Below are 27,446 nucleotides of genomic sequence, written 5' to 3' on the forward strand. Positions count from 1 at the left end.
TAAAAGGCAGACTGAAAAGTATTATTACTCACAGATAGCAGGATTGTACATGTTGACAATCAAAAATGACCTAGAGAGAAACTTTTGGAATTAATAAGCATATTTAGCAAGGTTTCTGGAGAGAAAAATCAATACATAAAATTATATCTCTATATACCAGCTCAAACAAAATATAAATTTTCAAAAAAGATACAATTTTCAACAGCATGAAACACCTAATTATTCCTAGTTTGACATAAGCTGCACAAGACTTCTTTGCAGACAATTGAGAAACTTTATTGAGACAATTTTACTGGTCAAGTTTCCAACATAAAGACTGCATGTATGGTTTCAGCTTGTCTTCGTTTAAACCGATGGTTGCCCTTCACCTATAAGATAAACATAACAGTTGAGAGTATTTTTTAGCAGAACTTTTTATGATGACACTATGGGTTGAAAAAAGGCATAGTTTTGGTTTTATGAAATGAACGATAACTAGGTAACCCTCCAGCTTATATCCAGTTAAATCTCTATGGAGACTTTGAGGTAGGCTTTCAGGTATATTAACAATATTTTAAAATCCCACTCATTTTTCTAGTGTATAAGAAAGAGTTTGAGTTCAAAATGATTTGATCAAATGAACCTATTTAAAGAAAGTTTTAACTAGAAACTAAAAACTGCATGTAATTTTAGAAAAAAAAAATCCAACTAACCAAACATAAACAAACATAAAACTTAGGAAACAAAAGAAATTTGAAATAATGTTTTGAATATAGGATAGCTCAAACAGTAATGCCACATTTGAAAGTGCTTAAGTGACATAAATAGAAAGGCTAGTATTATATTTGTTTTGTTTCTGTTATGGCAAAATGCTAAAATGCTTTTATTAGTTTACTCCTTATATGGTTGTTTTCACTTGTGGTTCTAGTATAATTATCAATAATGCCTCTTTGCACATTTAAAAATATTCCAGTTTGTCCAATAAATTACATCGTCACACTGGTTGCAAGACATTATCATTATAGATGAAGTGTTAAAAAGAAATAGTGATGATTCTCACAATTTGGCAAAAGGGGGATCAGAAGGAGAGGGAGAGGAGGAGAGAGAGAAAGAGAAGAGACTGAGGAATCTAGAAAAGCCAAATACAAATAAACAAACAATAGCTTATTTTTTTTGTTTTTAAATGATAAATACTTTTGATGGAAAATTCTGGCAAGTTTTAAAAGTTCATGCATGTTATGATGTTTAAATGTTCAGTTACTACTGTGGTGTAGTAAATGATTTTATGTTTTGCTAGCATATCAAACATTGCATCAAATTTTGAAAATTGTTGGTCCTCAGTGCTGAAGATGGCTGAATAGGAACAGCTCTGGTCTACAGCTCCCAGCCTGAGCGACGCAGAAGATGGGTGATTTCTGCATTTCCATCTGAGGTACTGGGTTCATCTCACTAGGGAGTGCCAAATAGTGGGTGCAGGACAGTCGGTTTAGCACACCCTGCGCGAGCCTAGCCAAAGCAGGGCCAGGCATTGTCTCACTTGGGAAGTGCAAGGGGTCAGGGAGTTCCCTTTCCTAGTCAAAGAAAGGGGTGACAGACAGCACCTGTAAAATCGGGTCACTCCCACCCTAATACTGCACTTTTCCAACGGGCTTGGAAAACGGCACACCTGGAAAATTAGGTCACTCCCACACTAATACTGCACTTTTCCAACGGGCTTGGAAAACGGCACACCAGGAGATTGTGTCCCGCACCTGGCTCGGAGGGTCCTATGCCCACGGAGTCTCGCTGATTGCTAGCACAGCAGTCTGAGATCAAACTGCAAGGCGGCAGTGAGGCTGGGGGAGGGGCGCCCGCCATTGCCCAGGCTTGCTTAGGTAAACAAAGCAGCCAGGAAGCTCGAACTGGGTGGAGCCCACCACAGCTCAAGGAGGCCTGCCTGCCTCTGTAGGCTCCACCTCTGGGGGCAGGGCACAGACAAACAAAAAGTCAGTAGTAACCTCTGCAGACTTAAATGTCTGACAGCTTTGAAGAGAGTAGTGGTTCTCCCAGCACACAGCTGGAGATCTGAGAACGGGCAGACTGCCTCCTAAAGTGGGACCCTGACCCCTGAGCAGCCTAACTGGAAGGCAACCCCCAGTAGGGTCAGATTGACACCTCACTCGGCCGGGTACTCCTCTGAGACAAAACTTCCAGAGGAGCAATCAGACAGCTGAATTTGCGGTTCATGAAAATCCGCTGTTCTGCAGCCACTGCTGCTGTCACCCAGCCAAACAGGGTCTGGAGTCGAGCTCTAGCAAACTCCAACAGACCTGCCCCTGAGAGTCCTGTCTGTTAGAAGGAAAACTAACAAACAGAAAGGACACCCACAACAAAAACCCATCTGTACATCACCATCATCAAAGACCAAAAGTAGAAAAAACTACAAAGATGGGGAGAAAACAGAGCAGAAAAACTGGAAACTCTAAAAAGCAGAGTGCCTCTCCTCGTCCAAAGGAATGCAGTTCCTCACCAGCAACAGAACAAAGCTGGACGGAGAATGACTTTGATGAGTTGAGAGAAAAAGGCTTCAGATGATCAAAGTACTCCGAGCTACAGGAGGAAATTCAAACCAATGGCAAAGAAGTTAAAAACTTTGAAAAAAAATTAGACGAATGTATAACTAAAATGACCAATGCAGAGAAGTGCTTAAAGGAGCTGATGGAGCTGAAAGCCAACTTTCGAGAACTATGTGAAGAATACAGAAGCCTCAGTAGCCGATGCAATCAACTGGAAGAAAGGGTATCAGTGATGGAAGATGAAATGAATGAAATGAAGCAAGAAGGGAAGTTTAGAAAAAAAAGAATAAAAAGAAACAAACAAAGCCTCCAAGAAATGTGGGACTATGTGAAAAGACCAAATCTACATCTGATTGGTGTACCTGAAAGTGACGGGGAGAATGGAACCAAGTTGGAAAACACTCTGCAAGAGATTATCCAGGAGAACTTCCCCAATCTAGCAAGGCAGGCCAACATTCAGATTCAGGAAATACAGAGAATGCCACAAAGATACTCCTCCAGAAGAGCAACTCCAAGACACATAGTTGTCAGATTCACCAAAGTTGAAATGAAGGAAAAAATGTTAAGGGCAGCCACAGAGAAAGGTCGGGTTGCCCACAGAGTGAAGCCCATTAGACTAACAGCGGATCTCTCAGCAGAAACTCTACAAGCCAGAAGAGAGTGGGGGCCAATATTCAACATTCTTTTTTTTTTTAACTTCATTGTTTTATTTATTTTTTATTTATTTTTATCATTATACTTTAGGTTTTAGGGTACATGTGCACAATGTGCAGGTTTGTTACATATATATCCATGTTCCATGTTGTTTTGCTGCACCCATTAACTCGTCATTTAGCATTAGGTATATCTCCTAATGCTGTCCCTACCCCCTCCCCCCACCCCACAACAGTCCCCGGAGTGTGATCTTCCCCTTCCTGCGTCCAACATCAACATTCTTAAAGAAAAGAATTTTCAACTCAGAATTTCATATCCAGCCAAACTAAGCTTCATAACTGAAGGAGAAATAAAATCCTTTACAGACAAGCAAATGCTGAGAGATTTTGTCACCACCAGGCCTGCCCTAAAAGAGCTCCTGAAGGAAGCACTATACATGGAAAGGAAAAACCGGTACCAGCCACTGCAAAAACATGCCAAATTGTAAAGACCATCAAGGCTAGGAAGAAACTGCATCAACTAACGAGCAAAATAACCAACTAACATCATAATGACAGGATCAAATTCACACATAACAATATTAACTTTAAATGTAAGTGGGCTAAATGCTCCAATTAAAAGACACAGACTGGCAAATTGGATAAGGAGTCAAGACCCATCAGTATGCTGTATTCAGGAAACCCATCTCAGGTGCAGAGACACTCATAGACTCAAAATAAAGGGATGGAGGAAGATCTATCAAGCAAATGGAAAACAAAAAAAGGCAGGGGTTGCAATCCTAGTCTCTGATAAAATACACCTTAAACCAACAAAGATCAAAAGAGACAAAGAAGGCCATTACATAATGGTAAAGGGATCAATTCAACAAGAAGAGCTAACTATCCTAAATATATATGCACCCAATACAGGAGCACCCAGATTCATAAAGGAAGTCCTGAGTGACCTACAAAGAGACTTAGACTCCCACACAATAATAATGGGAGATTTTAACACCCCACTGTCAACATTAGACAGATCAACCAGACAGAAAGTTAACAAGGATATCCAGGAATTGAACTCAGCTCTGCACCAAGCAGACCTAATAGACATCTACAGAACTCTCCACCCCGAATCAACAGAATATACATTTTTTTCCAGCACCACACCACACCTATTCCAAAATTGACCACATAGTTGGAAGTAAAGCTCTCCTCAGCAAATGTAAAAGAACAGAAATTATAACAAACTGTCTCTCAGACCACAGTGCAATCAAACTAGAACTCAGGATTAAGAAACTCACTCAAAACTGCTCAACTACGTGGAAACTGAACAACCTGCTCCTGAATGACTACTGGGTACATAATGAAATGAAGGCAGAAATAAAGATGTTCTTTGAAACCAATGAGAACAAAGACACAACATAACAGAATCTCTGGGAAACATTCAAAGCACTGTGTAGAGGGAAATTTGTGGCACTAAATGCCCACAAGAGAAAGTAGGAAAGATCCAAAATTGACCTTAACATCACAATTAAAAGAACGAGAGAAGCAAGAGCAAACACATTCAAAAGCTAGCAGAAGGCAAGAAATAACTAAAATCAGAGCAGAACTGAAGGAAATAGAGACACAAAAAACCCTTCAAAAAATTAATGAATCCAGGAGCTGGTTTTTTGAAAAGATCAACAAAATGGATAGACCACTAGCAAGACTAATAAAGAAGAAAAGAGAGAAGAATCAAATAGACACAATAAAAAATGAAAAAGGGGATATCACCACCGATCCCACAGAAATACAATCTACCATCAGAGAATACTACAAACACCTCTACGCAAATAAACTAGAAAATCTAGAAGAAATGGATAAATTTCTCGACAAATACACCCTCCCAAGACTAAACCAGGAAGAAGTTGAATCTCTGAATAGACCAATAAGAGGCTCTGAAATTGTGGCAATAATCAATAGTTTACCAACCAAAAAGATCCCAGGACCTGATGGAATCACAGCCGAATTCTACCGGAGGTACAAGGAGGAAATGGTACCATTCCTTCTGAAACTATTCCAATCAATAGAAAAAGAGGGAATCCTCCCTAACACATTTTATGAGGCCAGCATCATCCTGATACCAAATCCTGGCAGAGACACAACCAAAAAAGAGAATTTCAGACCAATATCCTTGATGAACATTGATGCAAAAATCCTCAATAAAATACTGGCAAACCGAATCCGGCAGCACATCAAAAAGCTTATCCACCATAATCAAGTGGGCTTCAGCCCTGGGATGCAAGGCTGGTTCAACATACTCAAATCAATAAATGTAATTCAGCATATAAACAGAACCAAAGACAAAAACCACATGATTATCTCAATAGATGCAGAAAAGGCCTTTGGCAAAATTCAACAACCCTTCATACTAAAAACTCTCAATAAATTAGGTATTGATGGGACATATCTCAAAATAATAAGCGCTATTTCTGACAGACCCACAGCCAACATCATACTGAATGGGCAAAAACTGGAAGCATTCCCTCTGAAAACTGGCACAAGACAGGGATGCCCTCTCTCACCACTCCTATTCAACATAGTGTTGGAAGTTCTGGCCAGGGCAATCAGGCAGGAGAAGGAAATAAGGGGTATTCAATTAGGAAAAGAGGAAGTCAAATTGTCCCTGTTTGCAGATGACATGATTGTATTTCTAGAAAACCCCATTGTCTCAGCCCGAAATCTCCTTAAGCTGATTAGCAACTTCAGCAAAGTCTCAGGATACAAAATCAATGTACAAATATCACAAGCATTCCTGTACACCAACAATAGACAAACAGAGAGCCAAATCATGAGTGAACTCCCATTCACAATTGCTTCAAAGAAAATAAAATACCTAGGAATCCAACTTACAAGGGACGTGAAGGACCTCTTCAAGGAGAACTACAAACCACTGCTCAATGAAATAAAAGAGGATACAAACAAATGGAAGAACATTCCATGCTCATGGGTTGGAAGAATCAATATCGTGAAAATGGCCATACTGCCCAAGGTAATTTATAGATTCAATGCCATCCCCATCAAGCTACCAATGACTTTCTTCACAGAATTGGAAAAAACTACTTTAAAGTTCATATGGAACCAAAAAAGAGCCCGCATCGCCAAGTCAATCCTAAGCCAAAAGAACAAAGCTGTAGGCGTCAAGCTACCTGACTTCAAACTATACTTCAAGGCTACAGTAACCAAAATAGCATGGTACTGGTACCAAAACAGAGACATAGATCAATGGAATAGAACAGAGCCCTCAGAAATAATGCCACATATCTACAACTATCTGTTCTTTGACAAACCTGACAAAAACAGGCAATGGGGAAAGGATTCCCTATTTAATAAATGATGCTGGGAAAACTGGCTAGCCATATGTAGAAAGCTGAAATGGGATCCCTTCCTTACATTTTATACAAAAATTAATTCAAGATGGATTAAAGACTTACCTGTTATTTCTAAAACCATAAGAACCCTAGAAGAAAACCTAGGCAATACCATTCAGGACACAGGCATGGGCAAGGACTTCATGTCTAAAACACCAAAAGCAATGGCAACAAAAGCCAAAATTGACAAATGGGATCTAATTAAACTCAAGAGCTTCTGCACAGCAAAGGAAACTGCCATCAGAGTGAAGAGGCAACCTACAAAATGGGAGAAAATTTTTGCAACCTACTCATCTGACAAAGGGCTAATATCCAGAATCTACAATGAACTCAAACAAATTTACAAGAAAAAAATGAACAACCCCATTAAAAATTGGGCGAAGGACATGAACAGACACTTCTCAAAAGAAGACATTTATGCAGCCAAAAAACACATGAAAAAATGCTCATCATCACTGGCCATCAGGGAAATGCAAATCAAAACCACAATGAGATACCATCTCACACCAGTTAGAATGACAATCATTAAAAAGTCAGGAAACAACAGGTGCTGGAGAGGATGTGGAGAAATAGGAACACTTTTACACTGTTGGTGGGACTGGAAACTAGTTCAACCATTGTGGAAGTCAGTGTGGCGATTCCTCAGGGATCTAGAACTAGAAATGCCATTTGACCCAGCCATCCCATTACTGGGTATATACCCAAAGGACTAATAAATCATGCTGCTATAAAGACACATGCACACATATGTTTATTGTGGCACTATTCACAATAGCAAAGAGTTGGAACCAACCCAGATGTCCAACAACGATAGACGGGATTAAGAAAATGTGGCACATGTGCACCATGGCATATTATGCAGCCATAAAAAATGATGAGTTCATGTCCTTTGTAGGAACATGGATGAAACTGGAAACCATCATTCTCAGTAAACTATCACAAGGACAAAAAGCAAACACCGCATGTTCTCTCATAGGTGGGAACTGAATAATGAGAAGACGTGGACACAGGAAGGGGAACATCACACTCCGGGGACTGTCGTGCGGTGGGGGGAGGGGAGAGGGACAGCATTAGGGATATACCTAATGCTAAATGACGAGTTAATGGGTGCAGCACACCAACATGGCACATGGATACATATGTAACAAACCTGCACATTGTGCACATGTATCCTAAAACTTAAAGCATAATAATAATAATAATAATAAAAGAAAATTGTTTAGAGTTCAAGAATGTATCCACTTTTAATTATATTACACATTAAATATCTGTCCTGTCTTGTTCCTATTTTTTATTGTGTATACTTGGGCTTTGTCCATTTTCTTCAAGATTATGTAAACTAGGGGATCCTGTATTCATAGATATGTTGAAAATCTCTTTTATTTACTAGTTGAATTATTTCCCTTAAATAAAGACTTATACCTGTCTTTTATTAAGTATATTTTTCGTTTTCCCTTATGTTTACTTTGTGCCTTTTTCTTGTTTTTTATATTGAATGCTCATATAATTTTATATTTTTATTTTTTAATAACATGTATTTAAGGCAATGATCTTCCTGTGAGTATATGTTCAATATGTTCCTGAACATAGCCTGAAAAATATTTTTAATCTAAATATTCTAATGGAAAGGATCAGGAATGTAGAGCAAAAGCAGTAGACTAATGCAAGATAATTTCTCCCCTAAACACTAAGTGTTTATATTAAATTCAGAAGCTCATGTAACTAATGCCTAGAAGTCTGGAAAAAACATCTGTAAAATGTACTTAAGTTAATTACTCAAATTTTAATATATTTGATTTTGACCCATTTGTATAAGAGCAAATATGGGTTTAGAAGATAAGGAATTTGCCCAAAGTCAGTGAAATTTTGTTAGAGCTTGGATTAGAGCCTGCCTAATTGCCTCAGCATGTTTCATACAATGAATATCTGTTACAAATTCATTAGGTATTTATTAAAAGCAGACCTTTATAAAAGTATCTGATATTACTAGCTGTTGGTTTAGGAACTTATACTAAAAAGTAGGAAAATACCTTCACATTTTATAATTGAATATGGCTTTGACCCAATGTGGTAGAATCTATGATGGTGTTTGTTTATTAGTCAGGCTTTTGGGGACTGAACTATCTTTCAAAGAATCTTTATATACGAACTCTGTTAAATTATATTAGCAGTAGTGGTACCTCTATATTATAAAATATATAGTATTTTTGAAAACAGAAACCCCATAATTTGCATTTTTAATGAATAACTTACCTGCTTCTGGTATTTTAACAGGCTCCAGATTTGGCAGAAATTCTCCCTTGACATTAGGACCATCTCCACATTCACCCCCAGTCTTTGACCGAGTGAGTTCCCAGAGATAGGCTGCCCGGCGTAGCACTTAAAAATAAAAAAGGTTACCAATTTAAGTTGTAAAACATAAAATATAAATAAAAGAATGATAATATTCACTCCCTCAATGTTATGAAATAAAAGCCTATAGGCTACTGTGGTAATACATGCAATGCATAAGAATTTCAAGAACATTATTTCAGGAGTCTTATCAGAAAAAGAAAACAAAGTTTTCCAAATGTTATCACCCTTTTCTTTTCCCACAACTGCCCCAGACAGCTTAGTTGAACCCTCTGTAGGTATATGTTATTGTACTTATCATTTCAAATTAGTGATTCATTTGCGTCTGTCTAGATTGTGAGCTCAAGGCTGAAATCATCTCTCTCATTAATATTTACATCCCTAAAACCTACATATTGCATGGCATGAGTCACTGTGAATAAATGTTGAGTGAAAAAAAAGTATTTAAAAATACAGCCCATACTGATGAACACTCTGCAAAACAACTGGTCCATTCTCTTAAAAAATACCAGTGTCGGCCGATCGCAGTGGCTCACGCCTGTAATCCCAGCACTTCGGGAGGCCGAGACGGGCGGATCACTAGGTCAGGAGATCGAGACCATCTCGGCTAACACGGTGAAACCCCGTTTCTACTAAAAATACAAAAAATTAGCCGGGCGTGTTGGCGGGCGCCTGTAGTCCCAGCTACTGGGGAGGCTGAGGCAGGAGAATGGCGTGAACCCAGGAGGCGGAGCTTGCAGTGAGCTGAGATCGCTCCACTGCACTCCAACCTGGAGGACACAGCGAGACTCCGTCTCAAAAAAAAAAAAAAAGAATACCAGTGTCATGAAAGATGAAGAAAGAGTGAAGAACTGGTCCAGATTACAAAAGATTAAATAGGATTGATAACTATATGTAATGCATGATCCTGGAATCAGAAAAAAAACTATAAGGGAAATTATTAGGACAACTGGGGAAATTTGAATATAAGCTATATATTAAACAACTGCATTTTTCATTGTTGAATTCCCCAAATTTAATAAACATACAGGGGTTATCCAAGAGAATATGGCTATATAAGAGAATAGTGGGCATGAAATCAATGTGGCAAAGCTCTAAACATTAGTTAATCTAGGTGAAAAGCATATGAGTTGATTATAATAGTCTTGCAACTTTTCTGTACATTTTATATTTTTTCAAAACATAAATTAAAAATAAAAAAGAATAAATGACAACTATGTTGGAGTTCAGGAAGACAAGAGTTATTTTTGGCAACATTAACAGCAACTAGGATTGGACTTCAGACAAGACTGGGTGCATTCAGGCTGGTATGGCTGTAGATGGATTGGACTTCATATATTTGTTTTCCTGCATTACGAAAACCTCCATTTTAAATGACATTATAAGGACAAACCACAAAACATGTGCCATCCTTATATTTTACCATAGCGCAGTAAGGGGAATAAACATCAGCTATCCAGGAAATCAGAAATTTACACCATGGATAAGATTTAAATTACATTTAATATATAATTTTATGAAGAATTAGCTGAATGGATTTGTAAGCATATGACATATCTTATAGTCATGACACCCATAACCTATTGGGGTAATAGGAAACTTATTTTGTTAAAATAAAGTTACTTTTAGGTCCAAAGGTCTTATATGTTACTTTCCATAAATGAATTCCATATATAATGAAATTCTAAAAACAACAGCAAAATTATTTGTGAATACAGCAAAATCGTTGACTTCCAGCAAGAATAATGGGAAGTGGAATGGAAAGAATTTAATGGGTATTATTGTCATCATAATTCTGGGACTCTTTCAATAGTGAATTGCTAAAATAATGTATGGCTTGAGCTATGTAAATATTTTGCTCCAAAATGCCACACCTGGAAGAACTAATTTTTTCATGATAATCGCAGGTACATAACTTTTTGATGTTTCTAGCCATAAGATGATTTAACCACCTTTTAAAAGCCACTTAAAAATTATACTGAACCAGCTACCTATATGCCAATATCCTGAATTGTTCAGCTATTAACTAAACTTTCCATACACAAATTTCAATCAAAGTAAACAGTGGCTATCATTCATTGAGTCATTCTCTGGAATCACATTCTGTTCCACTGAATCGGGTCTATTCCAATGCCAGTACTGAGCTATCTCACAGTATAGACATTTTAGTATTAAACAGTTTAAGCAAAATCATTCACTTTTTCTTATAGCAACCTAGATGGTAAGAAGAATACATACTTTGGAATAAAGTACAAATTATTTCTCCACCAGTGAAGTGCCCTTTGGTAAGACACAATCTCTGAGTCTCAGTTTTCTTACTTATCAAGTGGGATTTATATTTCTATGCAAACTAGTTTAATCCAAGGGGTTATATATGATATATATATGTGATATATATATCACATACCATATATAGAGAGATTTATATCTTGATGCAAGCTAGTCCAATCCAAGGTGTGAATTAGTGTGGATATGAGATATATACATATATATGATATATATGTGATCTATAACATATGTATAATGCCTTAGCACTCTACACATGCTATTAAAAGTTGCTTAAACTTTTAATATAATTACTAGGAAGGACAGACAATATTCTAAGATCAAGTTTAACTAGTGAAATAGTATATAATTCGGAGTAAAATTAAACATAGTTTCCCTGGATTTGCTAATGAAGTGCTCTGGCAAGCATAACAAGTAAGTCTTGAAGGTCAAATGCATTCTACTAAGGGACTGCCCTTGGCTGTGAACTATGCCTTCTTCACTTTTCCAGCCAAGTTTCAGGCAATGTTTGAGATCTCTTTCTATTGCTTTTTTCCTCCTTTTACTTCCATATCATAATACATGATATATACATACACCCCCTCCATTCATAGGCATTCTTCCTCTCCCACCCTTCACCTTGGAAGTCCAGTGCTCCCTCGTCTCTCTCTTGACCAGGTGTATAATCCTGATTTTCAATTGCTGGTTCCTCTTGTTGAAGTTGGTCATCACTGGGCAGCTCCTGGGCCTAGGAATATGAGTGCATGTGCAAACAAAAAGCTCTGTTATTAATAATGCATGTCAATAATATACATATACTCAGTATACAAATATATCTTAACATAAATAAGTCTAAAGACATTTTTTCCTACACAATTCTACATATACTTATTCTTAATAGTTACTACAAGAGAAGAGTTACCCTTAAAAACTTGGGAAGCTATTTTAATCCACGCTGGAATGGATGTATACAATGTGTTATGAATAAGCAGGAGAAGGAAGCCATAGAGAATATTTCTGGGGAATATAAAAACATAGCCATCCAGGCAACATTAGAATGCAAACATCCAAATCTATGTTTACTTCACGAGATTCAATTATTACCATTCATAAGCATGGAAAACCTTATTAATATATTAGTTCAACAACATTTTCACAAAAATAAGTTCCTAATAGAAAATATCAAATGTTAAAATACTCACAACCACAGGCCCTACTGGATGGTTAGAGTCTTGATCATCTCTTCTTTCTCTAGATCTGGATCTTGTTCTTTGATGTCCACTCATGTTTCACTCTGAAAGTGGCATACTGTGATTCAGAAAATGTACATAAGGCTGTATCATTTGACCACTTCCATGGCTAAATTGGAAAGCATGCAAGCTCACAATTACCCTGGGACTTAATTTTAAGATATTTTCAAAAATTTTTAGGTATCATCTAATTTAGCCAAATATGCCTGCTTGCAAAGTCATTAATGTTATGGCTATGGTAGCAGTCAAGGCTCATGGCAAGACAGAGGACTTCTCTGTGAGTTTTGGTTTCACAATTAGACTCTCCATCATGAAGATATCTAGGAAAATATAGGTGGAGAATTGGAACCGGAGTGACTACTGCTTTTGTCCCACTCTCATTTACTCGGCCCATTTCCCCCCTAAAATCAAGTTTTATTGGAACGCACAGCCTCTCCGATTCCTGCCCGAGACGTCAGCGGCAGAGGTGTGAAGTTGCAAAGCCAAGTGAAGGGCGTGCTCCTCACTCTCTACCGCGGTGGAGCACTCTACAGACCTCAGGGCCACGGTTATCAGCACGCGGTGCTCCTAGTTTCCAGGCCCCTTCCTTACTGCCCACCTCGCCCTGCCACTGCCGAGGTGAGAACTGGGGAATCTGTCCTCCCTCGCAGGGTTCCAGGCCTTTCAGCATTCAGATAACTCCAACAGCACGCCCAGCACTCGCCCCATCTTCACGTGATTCCTCCCCTCTACAGTCCACCTTCCTCCCTCGTCCTAGCCCAGAAACGACGACAAAGGCCCATGCGGCGTCGCGACCTGGGAGGAGCCGGACATCTACCACAAGGCGCTTTTCTCTCAGAAGCCACGGACTGTGATTTCTGTGTCGCAGGACCTGTCCAAAGCCCGCTGGCTCCCCTTCACATTCACTCGCAACTAAATTCCCAGGAGGACTGATCTGCGGACCTACCAGCTGAGTCCCAGTCAGTGAGAAAGAATGAAGACGACAGGAGGACCACCTCTCAGGGCAGAGCTCTGAGGGCAGACAGCAGACAGCAAGACACATGCGCAATAATGGACACGCCCAGCAACGGACATGCATACGCATGCTGCTTCTGTTACGTAGGCTGAGGTTTTACTGCCTCTGTTGACTAGGAGCCACAAGGTTTCTTGAATATTGAAAGGGGCTTGCACAGCTCTTTTACTTTTCCTTCCTAAACTTTTTGACATCTTAAGTAAGGGTCCCTGAGGCTCGAGGTCAAATTACTTATCATGCCCAATACAACTCTCACACTTCCCTCATAAATAGAGGGAAGAGGGATTATAAATACATGACATTTAACTGCACCCCAGGCCCAGCCCAAGGACAGGCTTACACAGGATGGCAAGTGAACAAGAGGACACCTGTACCTGTTGATCATTTTTCCTGAGGTCTAGTTTGTATTAACTAACTCTTGCCTTTTGAAAAACAAACACTGTTATCTAAAGTTTAATGTGAACCTTTAAAGATGCATTTTTTTTTATTATACTTTAGGTTTTAGGGTACATGTGCACAATGTGCAGGTTTGTTACATATGTATCTATGTGCCATGTTGTTTTACTGCACCCATTAACTCATCATTTAGCATTGGGTATATCTCCTAATGCTGTACCTCCCCCCTCCCCCCACCCCACAACAGTCCCCAGAGTGTGATGTTCCCCTTCCTGTGTCCATGAGCTCTCATTGTTCAATTCCCACCTATGAGTGAGAACATGCAGTGTTTGGTTTTTTGTCCTTGCTATAGTTTACTGAGAATGATGTTTTCCAGTTTCATCCATGTCCCTACAAAGGACATGAACTCATCATTTTTTATGGCTGCATAGTATTCCATGGTGTATATGTGCCACATTTTCTTAATCCAGTCTATCGTTGTTGGACATTTGGGTTGGTTCCAAGTCTTTGCTATTGTGAATAGTGCCACAATAAACATATGTGTGCATGTGTCTTTATAGCAGCATGATTTATAGTCCTTTGGGTATATACCCAGTAATGGATGGCTGGGTCAAATGGTATTTCTAGTTCTAGATCCCTGAGGAATCGCCACACTGACTTCCACAATGGTTGAACTAGTTTACAGTCCCACCAACAGTGTAAAAGTGTTCCTATTTCTCCACATCCTCTCCAGCACCTGTTGTTTCCTGACTTTTTAATGATGGCCATTCTAACTGGTGTGAGATGGTATCTCACTGTGGTTTTGATTTGCATTTCTCTGATGGCCAGTGATGATGAGCATTTTTTCATGTGTTTTTTGGCTGCATAAATGTCTTCTTTTGAGAAGTGTCTGTTCATGTCGTTCGCCCACTTTTTGATGGGGTTGTTTGTTTTTTTCTTGTAAATTTGTTTGAGTTCATTGTAGATTCTGGATATTAGCCCTTTGTCAGATGAGTGGGTTGCAAAAATTTTCTCCCATTCTGTAGGTTGCCTGTTCACTCTGATGGTAGTTTCTTTTGCTGTCCAGAAGCTCTTGAGTTTAATTAGATCCCATTTGTCAATTTTGGCTTTTGTTGCCATTGCTTTTGGTGTTTTAGACACGAAGTCCTTGCCCACGCCTATGTCCTGAATGATATTGCCTAGGTTTTCTTGTAGGATTTTTATGGTTTTAGGTCTACAATATAAGTGTTTAATCCAGCTTGAATTAATTTTTGTATAAGGTGTAAGGAAGGGATCCAGTTTCAGCTTCTACAAACGGCTAGCCAGTTTTCCTAGCACCATTTATTAAATAGGGAATCCTTTCCCCATTTCTTGTTTTTGTCAGCTTTGTCAAAGATCAGATGGTTGTAGATGTGTGGTATTATTTCTGAGGGCTCTGTTCTGTTCCATTGGTCTATATCTCTGTTTTGGTACCAGTACCATGCTGTTTTGGCTACTGCAGCCTTGTAGTATAGCTTGAAGTCCGGTAGCATGATGTCTCCAGCTTTGTTCTTTTGGCTTAGGATTGACTTGGCAATGCGTGCTCTTTTTTGGTTCCATACTTTAAAGTAGTTTTTTCCAATTCTGTGAAGAAAGTCATTGGTAGCTTGATGGGGATGGCATTGAATCTATAAATTACCTTGGGCAGTATGGCCATTTTCACAATATTGATTCTTCCTATCCATGAGCATGGAATGTTCTTCCATTTGTTTGTGTCCTCTTTTATTTCATTGAGCAGTGGTTTGTAGTTCTCCTTGAAGAGGTCCTTCACATCCCTTGTAAGTTGGATTCCTAGGTATTTTATTCTCTTTGAAGCAATTGTGAATGGGAGTTCACTCATGATTTGGCTCTCTGTTCGTTATTGGTGTATAAGAATGCTTGTGATTTTTGTACATTGATTTTGTATCCTGAGACTTTGCTGAAGTTGCCTATCAGCTTTAGGAGATTTTGGGCTGAGACGATGGGGTTTTCTAGATATACAGTCATGTCATCTGCAAACAGGGACAATTTGACTTCCTCTTTTCCTAATTGAATACCCTTTATTTCCTTCTCCTGCCTGATTGCCCTGGCCAGAACTTCCAACACTATGTTGAATAGGAGTGGTGAGAGAGGGCATCCCTGTCTTGTGCCAGTTTTCAGAGGGAATGCTTCCAGTTTTTGCCCATTCAGTATGATGTTGGCTGTGGGTTTGTCAGAAATAGCGCTTATTATTTTGAGATATGTCCCATCAATACCTAATTTATTGAGAGTTTTTAGTATAAGGGCTGTTGAATTTTGTCAAAGGCCTTTTCTGCATCTATTGAGATAATCATGTGGTTTTTGTAGTTGGTTCTGTTTATATGCTGGATTACATTTATTGATTTGCATATGTTGAACCAGCCTTGCATCCGAGGGATGAAGCCCACTTGATCATGGTGGATAAGCTTTTTGACGTGCTGCTGGATTCAGTGTGCCAGTATTTTATTGAGGATTTTTGCCTCTATGTTCATCAGGGATATTGATCTAAAATTCTCTTTATTTGTTGTGTCTCTGCCAGGCTTTGGTATCTGCTGATGCTGGCCTCATAAAATGAGTTAGGGAGGATTCCCTCTTTTTCTGTTCATTGGAATAGTTTCAGAAGGAATGATACCAACTCCTCTTTGTACCTCTGGTAGAATCTGGCTGTGAGTCCGTCTGGTCCTGGACGTTTTTTGGTTGCTAGGCTATTAATTATTGCCTCAATTTCAGAGCCTGTTGTTGGTGATTCAGGGATTCAACTTCTTCCTGGTTTGTCTTGGGAGGGTGTATGTGTCCAGGAATTTATCCGTCTCTTCTAGATTTTCTAGTTTATTTGCGTAGAGGTGTTTATAGTATTCTCTGATGGTAGTTTGTATTTCTGTGGGATCTGTCATGATATCCCCTTTATCATTTTTTATTGCCTCTATTTGATGCTTCTCTCTTTTCTTCTTTATTAGTCTGCTAGTGGTCTATCAATTTTGTTGATCTTTTCAAAAAACCAGCTCCTGGATTCATTGATTTTCTGAAGGGTTTTTTTGTGTCTCTATCTCCTGCAGTTCTGCTCTGATCTTAGTTATTTCTTGCCTTCTGCTAGCTTTTGAATGTGTTTGCTCCTGCTTCTCTAGTTCTTTTAATTTTGATATTATAGTGTCAATTTTAGATCTTTCCTGTTTTCTCTTGCAGACATTTAGTGTTATAAATTTCCCTCTACACACTGCTTTAAATGTGTCCCTAAGATTCTGGTATGTTGTGTGTTTTATCTCCTTGGTTTCAAAGAACATCTTTATTTCTGACTTCATTTCATTATGTACCCAGGAGTCATTCAGGAGCAGGTTGTTCAGTTTCCATGTAGTTGAGCGGTTTTGAGTGAGTTTCTTAATCCTGAGTTCTAGTTTGATTGCACTGTGGTCTGAGAGAGAGTTTGTTATAATTTCTGTTCTTTTACATTTGCTGAGGAGTGCTTTACTTCCAATTATGTGGCCAATTTTGGAATAAGTGCGATGTGGTGCTGAGCAGAATGTTATTCTGTTGATTTGGGGTGGAGAGTTCTGTAGATGTCTATTAGGTCCACTTTGTGCAGAGCTGAGTTCAGTTCCTGGATATCCTTGTTAGCTTTCTGCCTCATTGATCTGTCTAATGTTGACAGTGGGGTGTTAAAGTCTCCCATTATTATTGTGTGGGAGTCTAAGTCTCTCAGTAGATCTCTAAGGACTTGCTTTATGAATCTGCATGCTCCTGTATTGGGTACATATATATTTAGGATAGTTAGTTTTTCTTGTTGAATTGATCCCTTTACCATCATGTAATGGCCTTGTCTCTTTTGATCTTTGTTGGTTTAAAGTCTGCTGTATCACAGACTAGGATTGCAGCCCCTGCCTTGTTTTGTCTTCCATTTGCTTGGTAGATCTTCCTCCATCTCTTTATTTTGAGCTTCTGTGTGTCTCTGCATGTGAGATGGGTTTCCTGAATACAGCACACTGATGGGTCTTGACTGTTTATCCAATTTGCCAGTCTGTGTCTTTTAATTGGAGCATTTAGCCCATTTATATTTAAAGTTAATATTGTTATGTGTGAATTTGATCCTGTCATTGTGATGTTAGCTGGTTATTTTGCTTGTTAGTTGATGCAGTTTCTTCTTAGCATCGATGGTCTTTACAATTTGGCATGTTTTTGCACTGGCTCGTATCGTTTGTTCCTTTCCATGTTTAGTGCTTCCTTCAGGATCTCTTGTAAGGCAGGCCTGGTGGTGACAAAATCTCTCAGCATTTGTTTGCCTGTAAAGAATTTTATTTGTCCTTCACTTATGAAGCTTAGTGTGGCTGGATATGAAATTCTGGGTCTGGGGGTAAGGCATAGCTGAACAAAAGGCAGCAGAAAGGTCTACAGACTTAAACATCCCTGTCTGACAGCTTTGAAGAGAGTAGTGTTTCTCCTAAAAGTTTTATGGTTTTGCATTTTATGTTCAAATATGTGATCCAATTTTTTTTTTTTTGAGATGGAGTCTCACTCTGTCACCCAAGTTGTAGTGCAGAGGTGTGATCTTGGCTCACTGCATCCTCCTCTTTTTTTCAAAGCTGTTTAACCTATTTTAGATCTTTTGCTTTCTCATATATAATTTAGAATAATCTTATCTATATCTGCAAAAAAATCTTGTTGATAATTTGACAGGGATTGCATTAAAACTGTGTTTATATTTAGGATAATTGACATCTTCACTATGTTAAGAGTTCCAATCCATGAACATGGTATGCCTCTCCATTACTTAAATATTCTTTGATTTTTAACAGAGTTCTATATATGTTTTGTTAAATTTACCCCTAAGCATTTGATTGTTTGAAGGGATTGTAAATGGTATTGTATTTTTAATTTACATGTCCACGAGTTCATTGCTAGCATACCTAAATACAATTGATATTTGGATATTGGTCTTGTATCCTGTCACCTTTTCTGAACTCACTTATTAGTTGTAGGGGATTTTTTGTAGATTCCTTGGGATATTCTAGATAGCTAATTATGACATCTGCAAATAGGGACAATTTTATTATTTTATTTTATTTTATTTTATTTTTGAGACAGAGTCTCGCTCTGTTGCCCAGGCTAGAGTGCAATGGTGCGATCTCGGCTCACTGCAACCTCTGCCTCCTGGGTTCAAGCGATTCTCCTGCCTCAGCTTCCCGAGTAGCTAGGATTACAGACAACTGCCACCACACCCGGCTAATTTTTGTATCTTTATTAGAGACAGGGTTTCACCATGCTGGCCAGGCAGGTCTGGAACTCCCGACCTCAGGTGATCCGCCTGCCTTGGCCTCCCAAAGTGCTGGGATTACAGGCGTGAGCCACCACGCCTGGCCTAATAGGGACAATTTTATTTCTTCCTTTCTGTTCTGTATCACTTTCATTTTGTATTCTCACATTATCGCACTAACTAGAACTTTCAGGACTATGTTGGATAAGCGTGATAAAGGTGGGTATCCTTGCCTTGTTCTCTATATTAGGGGGAAATTTCAGTCTTTTGCTATTAAGAAGCTGGGTTTTCTGGAACCTGAAGCCATGAGGATTGGCCTGGAGCCTGGCTCCATGGGGGCTGATTCAGCAGTGAGGTCTTGGGATGGGCCTACACCCTGGGTCTGCTGGAAGGCCAGCAGAGGCTAGCTTGGATAGTGGAGCTGTGGGGACCAGCCTGACACTGGGCAAGCCCTGAGTACAGGGCCACTGGGTCTGGGTTGGTCCTGGGGAAGGCCTGGAACCTGAGTCTGTGGGGACTGACCTGGTGCTGGGGCAATCCTGAAACCCCAGTTCACTGGAGCTGATCTGATTCTGGGGAAGGTCTGGAACCTGGGCCCACTGGGGTCAGTCGAGTGCTATGGCAGGCCCAGAGATCAAGTCTGTGAGGCAGGTCTGGAGGCTGGGGCTGTGGGATCACACCTGGCTTGGAGTCCCTGCCTGTGGGTACTGGTTTGGCATCTGTGGCCAGAGGGCTGGCCTGGTGCTCGTTGGGCCTGGAGTCTGTGTCTGCAGGGGCCAGCCTGATGGCTGGGGCTGTGGCAGTTGGCCTGGCAGAGGGGTGGGCCTGCAGCCTGGCACCACTGGGGCCATCATGTGCTGGTTATGGGGGTGAACTGGGGCCTGCAGCTGCTGGTGCCAGCCCAGCGCCTGGGGCTTCTGGGGTTGGCCTGGAAGTGGGGTGGCTTGGTGATAGAGTCCACCCCACCAGGCAGTCATGGAGCCTGCATATGCAGAATTTAGTCTATCATCAGGGTGGGTCTGGAGGATCAGTCCACATGTACCAGTCTACGGTCTGGAGTGTCAGGGCCTGTCTGCCGCTGGGTTTTAGTGGGCCAGACCTAGTAGTGGGGTCTGAGGCAAAGTACAGTGCTCACTTCCCTCTTCCTTCAAGCAAAAGGTACCTCTCTCCATGCTGTGCTGCCTGTGGTTGGGGGAGGGTTGACATGGATAATGTAGAACTGTCTTTGCTACCCTCTTCAATGTGTCTTTTCTTATTTCTGTGCTATACTCAGGTGCTATAATCTCTCACCTGGTTTCCTCAGCCTTTGTGAAGACATTTTCATATGTGGATAGTTGTTCAAATTGATGTTCATGCAGGGGAATGAGCACTGAAAAGTCCTATTTCACCATCTTGCTGATGTTACCCTTCCTCTGTAGTTTTCTTTTGTGGGAGTTTTTTATTAATCACAAAGTAATTTTCTTAAGGGGCTATTCAAATTTTGTATTTCATACTGAGTGAGTTGTGGTAGTCTGTGTTTTGCAAGGGACTGTCCCATTTCATTGAAGTTGTCAAATTTATCTGGGTAGAGTTAATCGTATACACCTTATTATCCTTCAGACGTCTTCATGGTCTATATTAATATCCTCATTTTATTCCTGGTATTCATGTATTTTCTCTTTCTTTGTCAGTCTTGCTAGAATTTTGTCAATTTATTGATCTCTTCAAGGAGTCAGCACTTTCACTGATTTTTCTCTATTTTTAATTTAATCAATTTCTGCTCTTATTCTTATTTTTTTCCTCCTTCTACTTGCTTCGGATTTATTTTGCTGTTCTTTTTCTAGGTTCTTGTGATAAAAGCTTAGATTATTGGTTTGAGACCTTTTTTCTAATGTATGCATTTAGTGCTATAAATCTATTAGCACTGCTTTAGCTGGGTCCTACATGTTTTGATATACTGTATTTTTACTTTCATTCAGTTTAATGTATTTTATATTTTCTCTTTGACTCATGTATTATTTGGAACTGTGTTGTCTAGCTTCCCTATGTTTTGAAATTTTCCTGTTATTTTTCTGTTATTGATTTCTAGTTTGATTCCAATATGATGATCAGAGAATATTCTCTGTATGATTTCAATGCTGTTAAATTTGTTGAGGCATGTTTTATGGCTAAGTGTATTGTTTATCTTGGTATATGATTTTTGAACACTTGAAGAAAATGTGTATTGTACTGTTGTTGAGTGGAGTACTCTATTAATGTTTATTGGATCCTGCTGTCTGATGGTGTTACTGAGTTGTCTATTCTTGCTGATTTTCTGTCTTGTTGTTCTATTATTGTTGAAAGAAAAGTATTGACGTCTACAACTCTAATTGTAGATACGTCTGTTTCTCATTTTAGTTCTATTAGTTTTGGCTTCATATGTTTTCCAGCTCTGTTGCTTGGTGTATACCCATTTTGGATTGCTATGTCTTTTTGGCAGATTGACCTTTTAGGAACATAAAACATGTCTTCCTCTAATATATCTGGCAATTTTCGTTTTCTGAAGTCTACATTTTCAGATAATATAGTTATGTCTGCTTTCCTTTGCTTAACGTTTTCATTATATATCCTTTTCCATCCTTTATTTTCAACCTGCCTATATAATTTTATTGGAAGTGAGTTTCCTATAAACAGTATATAGTTGGGTCATGTTTTTTAATTAATTAATTAATTTATTTATTTATTATACTTTAGGTTTTAGGGTACATGTGCACAATGTGCAGGTTTGTTACATATGTATCCATGTGCCATGTTGATTTCCTGCACCCATTAACTCGTCATTTAGCATTAGGTATATCTCCTAATGCTGTCCCTCCCCCCTCCCCCCACCCCACAACAGTCCCCGGAATGTGATGTTCCCCTTCCTGTGTCCATGAGTTCTCATTGTTCAATTCCCACCTATGAGTGAGAACATGCGGTGTTTGGTTTTTTGTCCTTGCGATAGTTTACTGAGAATGATGTTTTCCAGTTTCATCCATGTCCCTACAAAGGACACGAACTCATCATTTTTTATGGCTGCATAGTATTCCATGGTGTATATGTGCCACATTTTCTTAATCCAGTCTATCGTTGTTGGACATTTGGGTTGGTTCCAACTCTTTGCTATTGTGAATAGTGCTGCAGTAAACATACGTGTGCATGTGTCTTTATAGCAGCATGATTTATAGACCTTTGGGTATATACCCAGTAATGGGATGGCTGGGTCAAATGGTATTTCTAGTTCTAGATCCCTGAGGAATCGCCACACTGACTTCCACAATGGTTGAACTAGTTTACAGTCCAACCAACAGTGTAAAAGTGTTCCTATTTCTCCACATCCTCTCCAGCACCTGTTGTTTCCTGCTTTTTTAATGATGGCAATTCTAACTGGTGTGAGATGGTATCTCACTGTGGTTTTGATTTGCATTTCTCTGATGGCCAGTGATGATGAGCATTTTTTCATGTGTTTTTTGGCTGCATAAATGTCTTCTTTTGAGAAGTGTCTGTTCATGTCCTTTGCCCACTTTTTGATGGGGTTGTTTGTATTTTTTCTTGTAAATTTGTTTGAGTTCATTGTAGATTCTGGATATTAGCCCTTTGTCAGATGAGTAGGTTGCAAAAATTTTCTCCCATTCTGTAGGTTGCCTGTTCACTCTGATGGTAGTTTCTTTTGCTGTGCAGAAGCTCTTGAGTTTAATTAGATCCCATTTGTCAATTTTGGCTTTTGTTGCCATTGCTTTTGGTGTTTTAGACATGAAGTCCTTGCCCATGCCTATGGCCTGAATGGTATTGCCTAGGTTTTCTTGTAGGATTTTAATGGTTTTAGGTCTAACATGTAAGTCTTTAATCCATCTTGAATTAATTTTTGTATAAGGTGTAAGGAAGGGATCCAGTTTCAGCTTTCTACATATGGCTAGCCAGTTTTCCCAGCACCATTTATTAAATAGGGAATCCTTTCCCCATTTCTTGTTTTTGTCAGGTTTGTCAAAGATCAGATAGTTGTAGATATGCGGCATCACTTCTGAGGGCTCTGTTCTGTTCCATTGATCTATATCTCTGTTGTGGTACCAGTACCATGCTGTTTTGGTTACTGTAGCCTTGTAGTATAGTTTGAAGTCAGGTAGCGTGATGCCTCCAGCTTTGTTCTTTTGGCTTAGGATTGACTTGGCGATGCGGGCTCTTTTTTGGTTCCATATGAACTTTAAAGTAGTTTTTTCCAATTCTGTGAAGAAAGTCATTGGTAGCTTGATGGGGATGGCATTGAATCTATAAATTACTTTGGGGAGTATGGCCATTTTCACAATATTGATTCTTCCAACCCATGAGCATGGAATGTTCTTCCATTTGTTTGTATCCTCTTTGATTTCATTGAGCAGTGGTTTGTAGTTCTCCTTGAAGAGGTCTTTCACATCCCTTGTAAGTTGGATTCCCAGGTATTTTATTCTCTTTGAAGCAATTGTGAATGGGAGTTCACTCGTGATTTGGCTCTCTGTTTGTCTGTGATTGGTGTACAAGAATGCTTGTGATTTTTGTACATTGATTTTGTATCCTGAGACTTTGCTGAAGTTGCTAATCAGCTTAAGGAGATTTTGGGCTGAGACAATGGGATTTTCTAGATATACAATCATGTCATCTGCAAACAGGGACAGTTTGACTTCCTCTTTTCCTAATTGAATACCCTTTATTTTCTTCTCCTGCCTGATTGCTCTGGCCAGAACTTCCAGCACTATGTTGAATAGGAGCGGTGAGAGAGGGCATCCCTGTCTTGTGCCAGTTTTCAGAGGGAATGCTTCCAGTTTTTGCCCATTCAGCATGATATTGGCTGTGGGTTTGTCATATGTAGCTCTTATTGTTTTGAGATACGTCCCATCAATACCTAATTTATTGAGAGTTTTTAGCATGAAGGGTTGTTGAATTTTGTCAAAGGCCTTTTCTGCATCTATTGAGATAATCATGTGGTTTTTGTCTTTGGTTCTGTTTATATGCTGGATTACATTTATTGATTTGCGTATGTTGAACCAGCCTTGCATCCGAGGGATGAAGCCCACTTGATCATGGTGGATAAGCTTTTTGATGTGCTGCTGGATTCGGTTTGCCAGTATTTTATTGAGGATTTTTGCATCAATGTTCATCAAGGATATTGGTCTAAAATTCTCTTTTTTGGTTGTGTCTCTGCCTGGCTTTGGTATCAGGACGATGCTGGCTTCATAAAATGTGTTAGGGAGGATTCCCTCTTTTTCTATCGATTGGAATAGTTTCAGAAGGAATGGTACCAGTTCCTTCTTGTACCTCTGGTAGAATTCAGCTGTGAATCCATCAGGTCCTGGACTCTTTTTGGTTGGTAAGCTATTGATTATTGCCACAATTTCAGAACCTGTTATTGGTCTATTCAGAGATTCGACTTCTTCCTGATTTAGTCTTGGGAGGGTGTATTTGTCGAGGAATTTATCCATTTCTTCTAGATTTTCTAGTTTATTTGCATAGAGGTGTTTGTAGTATTCTCTGATGGTAGATTGTATTTCTTTGGGATCGGTGGTGATATCCCCTTTTTCATTTTTTATTGCATCTGTTTGATTCTTCTCTCTTTTCTTCTTTATTAGTCTTGCTAGCGGTCTATCAATTTTGTTGATCTTCTCAAAAAACCAGCTCCTGGATTCATTTATTTTTTGAAGGGTTTTTTGTGTCCCTATTTCCTTCAGTTCTGCTCTGATTTTAGTTATTTCTTGCCTTCTGCTAGCTTTTGAATATGTTTGCTCTTGCTTTTCTAGTTCTTTTAATTGTGATGTTAGGGTGTCAATTTTGGATCTTTCCTGCTTTCTCTTGTGGGCATTTAGTGCTATAAATTTCCCTCTACACACTGCTTTGAATGTGTCCCAGAGATTCTGGTATGTTGTGTCTTTGTTCTCGTTGGTTTCAAAGAACACCTTTATTTCTGCCTTCATTTCGTTATGTACCCAATAGTCATTCAGGAGCAGGTTGTTCAGTTTCCATGTAGTTGAGCGGTTTTGAGTGAGTTTTTTAATCCTGAGTTCTAGTTTGATTGCACTGTGGTCTGACAGACAGTTTGTTATAATTTCTGTTCTTTTACATTTGCTGAGGAGAGCTTTACTTCCAACTATGTGGTCAATTTTGGAATAGGTGTGGTGTGGTGCTGAAAAAAATGTATATTCTGTTGATTTGGGGTGGAGAGTTCTGTAGATGTCTATTAGGTCCACTTTGTGCAGAGCTGAGTTCAATTCCTGGATATCCTTGTTAATTTTCTGTCTCGATGATCTGTCTAATGTTGACAGTGGGGTGTTAAAATCTCCCTCTATTATTGTGTGGGAGTTTAAGTCCCTTTGTAGGTCACTCAGGACTTGCTTTATGAATCTGGGTGCTCCTGTGTTGGGTGCATATATATTTAGGATAGTTAGCTCTTCTTGTTGAATTGATCCCTTTACCATTATGTAATGGCCTTCTTTGTCTCTTTTGATCTTTGTTGGTTTAAAGTCTATTTTATCAGAGACTAGGATTGCAACCCTTGCCTTTTTTTGTTTTCCATTTGCTTGATAGATCTTCCTCCATCCCTTTATTTTGAGTCTATATGTGTGTCTGCACGTGAGATGGGTTTCCTGAATACAGCACACTGATGGGCCCTGACTCCTTATCCAGTTTGCCAGTCTGTGTCTTTTAATTGGAGCATTTAGCCCATTTACATTTAACGTTAATATTGTTATGTGTGAATCTGATCCTGTCGTTATGATGTTAGTTGGTTATTTTGCTCATTAGTTGATGCAGTTTCTTCCTAGCCTCGATGGTCTTTACAATTTGGCATGTTTTTGCAGTGGCTGGTACCGGTTGTTCCTTTCCATGTTTAGTGCTTCCTTCAGGAGCTCTTTTAGGGCAGGCCTGGTGGTGACAAAATCAGTCAGCATTTGCCTGTCTGTAAAGTATTTTATTTCTCCTTCACTTATGAAGCTTAGTTTGGCTGGATAGGAAATTCTGGGTTGAAAATTCTTTTCTTTAAGAATGTTGAATATCGGCCCCCACTCTCTTCTGGCTTGTAGAGTTTCTGCCGAGAGATCAGCTGTTAGTCTGATGGGCTTCCCTTTGTGGGTAACCCGACCTTTCTCTCTGGCTGCCCTTAACATTTTTTCCTTCATTTCAACTTTGGTGAATCTGACAACTATGTGTCTTGGAGTTGCTCTTCTCAAGGAGTATCTTTGTGGCGTTCTGTGTATTTCCTGAATCTGAATGTTGGCCTGCCTTGCTAGATTGGGGAAGTTCTCCTGAATAATATCTTGCAGAGTGTTTTCCAACTTGGTTCCATTCTCCCTGTCATTTTCAGGTACACCAATCAGACGTAGGTTTGGTCGTTTCACGTAGTCTCAAATTTCTTGGAGGCTTTGTTCATTTCTTTTTATTCTTTTTTCTCTAGACTTCCCTTCTCGCTTCATTTCATTCATTTCATCTTCCATCAGCGATACCCTTTCTTCCAGTTGATCGCATCTGCTACTGAGGCTTCTGCAATCTTCACGTAGTTCTCAAAACTTGGCTTTCAGCTCCATCATCTCCTTTAAGCCCTTCTCTCCATTGGTTATTCTAGTTATCCATTCTTCTAATTTTTTTTCAAAGTTTTTAACTTCTTTGCTACTGTTTTGAATTTCCTCCCGTAGCTCAGAGTAGTTTGATCGTCTGAAGCCTTCTTCTCTCAACTCGTCAAAGTCATCCTCCATCCAGCTTTGTTCCGTTGCTGGTGAGGAACTGCGTTCCTTTGGAGGAGGAGAGGTGCTCTGCTTTTTAGAGTTTCCAGTTTTTCTGCTCTGTTTTTTCCCCATCTTTGCAGTTTTATCTACTTTTGGGCTTTGATGATGGTGATGTACAGATGGGTTTTTGGTGTGGATGTCCTTTCTGTTTGTTAGTTTTCCTTCTACCAGACAGGACCCTTAGCTGCAGGTCTGTTGGAGTTTACTAGAGGTCCACTCCAGACCCTGTTTGGCTGGGTGTCAGCAGTGGTGGCTGCAGAACAGCGGATTTTCGTGAGACCACAAATTCAGCTGTCTGATAGTTCCACTGGAAGTTTTGTCTCAGAGGAGTACCCGGCCCAGTGAGGTGTCAGTCTTTCCCTACTGGGGGGTGCCTCCCAGTTAGGCTGCTCAGGGGTGAGGGACCCACTTTACGAGGCAGTCTATCCGTTCTCAGATCTCCAGCTGCGTGCTGGGAGAACCACTACTCTCTTCGAAGCTGTCAGTCAGACAGGGACATTTAAGTCTCTGGAGATTCCTGCTGACTTTTTGTTTGTCTGTGCCCTGCCCCCAGAGGTGGAGTCTACAGAGGCAGACAGGCCTCCTTGAGCTGT

The 27,446-nt window shown here is 39.6% G+C and overlaps 1 protein-coding gene across 2 annotated transcripts; it reads right to left on the minus strand.

Annotated features, from left to right (window-relative positions):
• Positions 1-251: 251 nt before the first annotated feature.
• On the minus strand, positions 252-13,477 carry PAGE3 (PAGE family member 3). 2 transcript variants are annotated; one of them, XM_055268205.1, is made up of 5 exons: positions 13,390-13,459; positions 12,396-12,501; positions 11,833-11,941; positions 8,830-8,955; positions 252-368 (listed from the first exon to the last, which is right to left on the minus strand). In XM_055268205.1, exons 2-5 carry the CDS (start codon positions 12,477-12,479, stop codon positions 346-348), a joined length of 342 nt encoding a protein of 113 aa, XP_055124180.1. In that variant the 5' UTR covers positions 12,480-12,501; positions 13,390-13,459; the 3' UTR covers positions 252-345. The 2 variants fall into 2 exon arrangements, with proteins under 2 accessions (XP_055124180.1, XP_055124181.1); XM_055268206.1 differs by having other exon boundaries at positions 255-368; positions 12,396-12,487; positions 13,390-13,477.
• Positions 13,478-27,446: the final 13,969 nt, after the last annotated feature.

Source organism: Symphalangus syndactylus, chromosome X (genome assembly GCF_028878055.3).
Source record: "Symphalangus syndactylus isolate Jambi chromosome X, NHGRI_mSymSyn1-v2.1_pri, whole genome shotgun sequence".
Lineage (NCBI taxonomy): Eukaryota > Metazoa > Chordata > Mammalia > Primates > Hylobatidae > Symphalangus > Symphalangus syndactylus.

Coding starts and splice junctions, on each gene's coding strand:
- PAGE3 (XM_055268205.1), bottom strand. CDS start 12,479: ATGAGTGGACATCAAAGAACAAGATCCAGATCTAGAGAAAGAAGAGAT. Junction 11,942..12,395: donor ATCCAGTAGGGCCTGTGGTT/GTGAGTATTTTA, acceptor TCATATTCCTAG/GCCCAGGAGCTGCCCAGTGA. Junction 369..8,829: donor TGTTAAAATACCAGAAGCAG/GTAAGTTATTCA, acceptor TTTATCTTATAG/GTGAAGGGCAACCATCGGTT.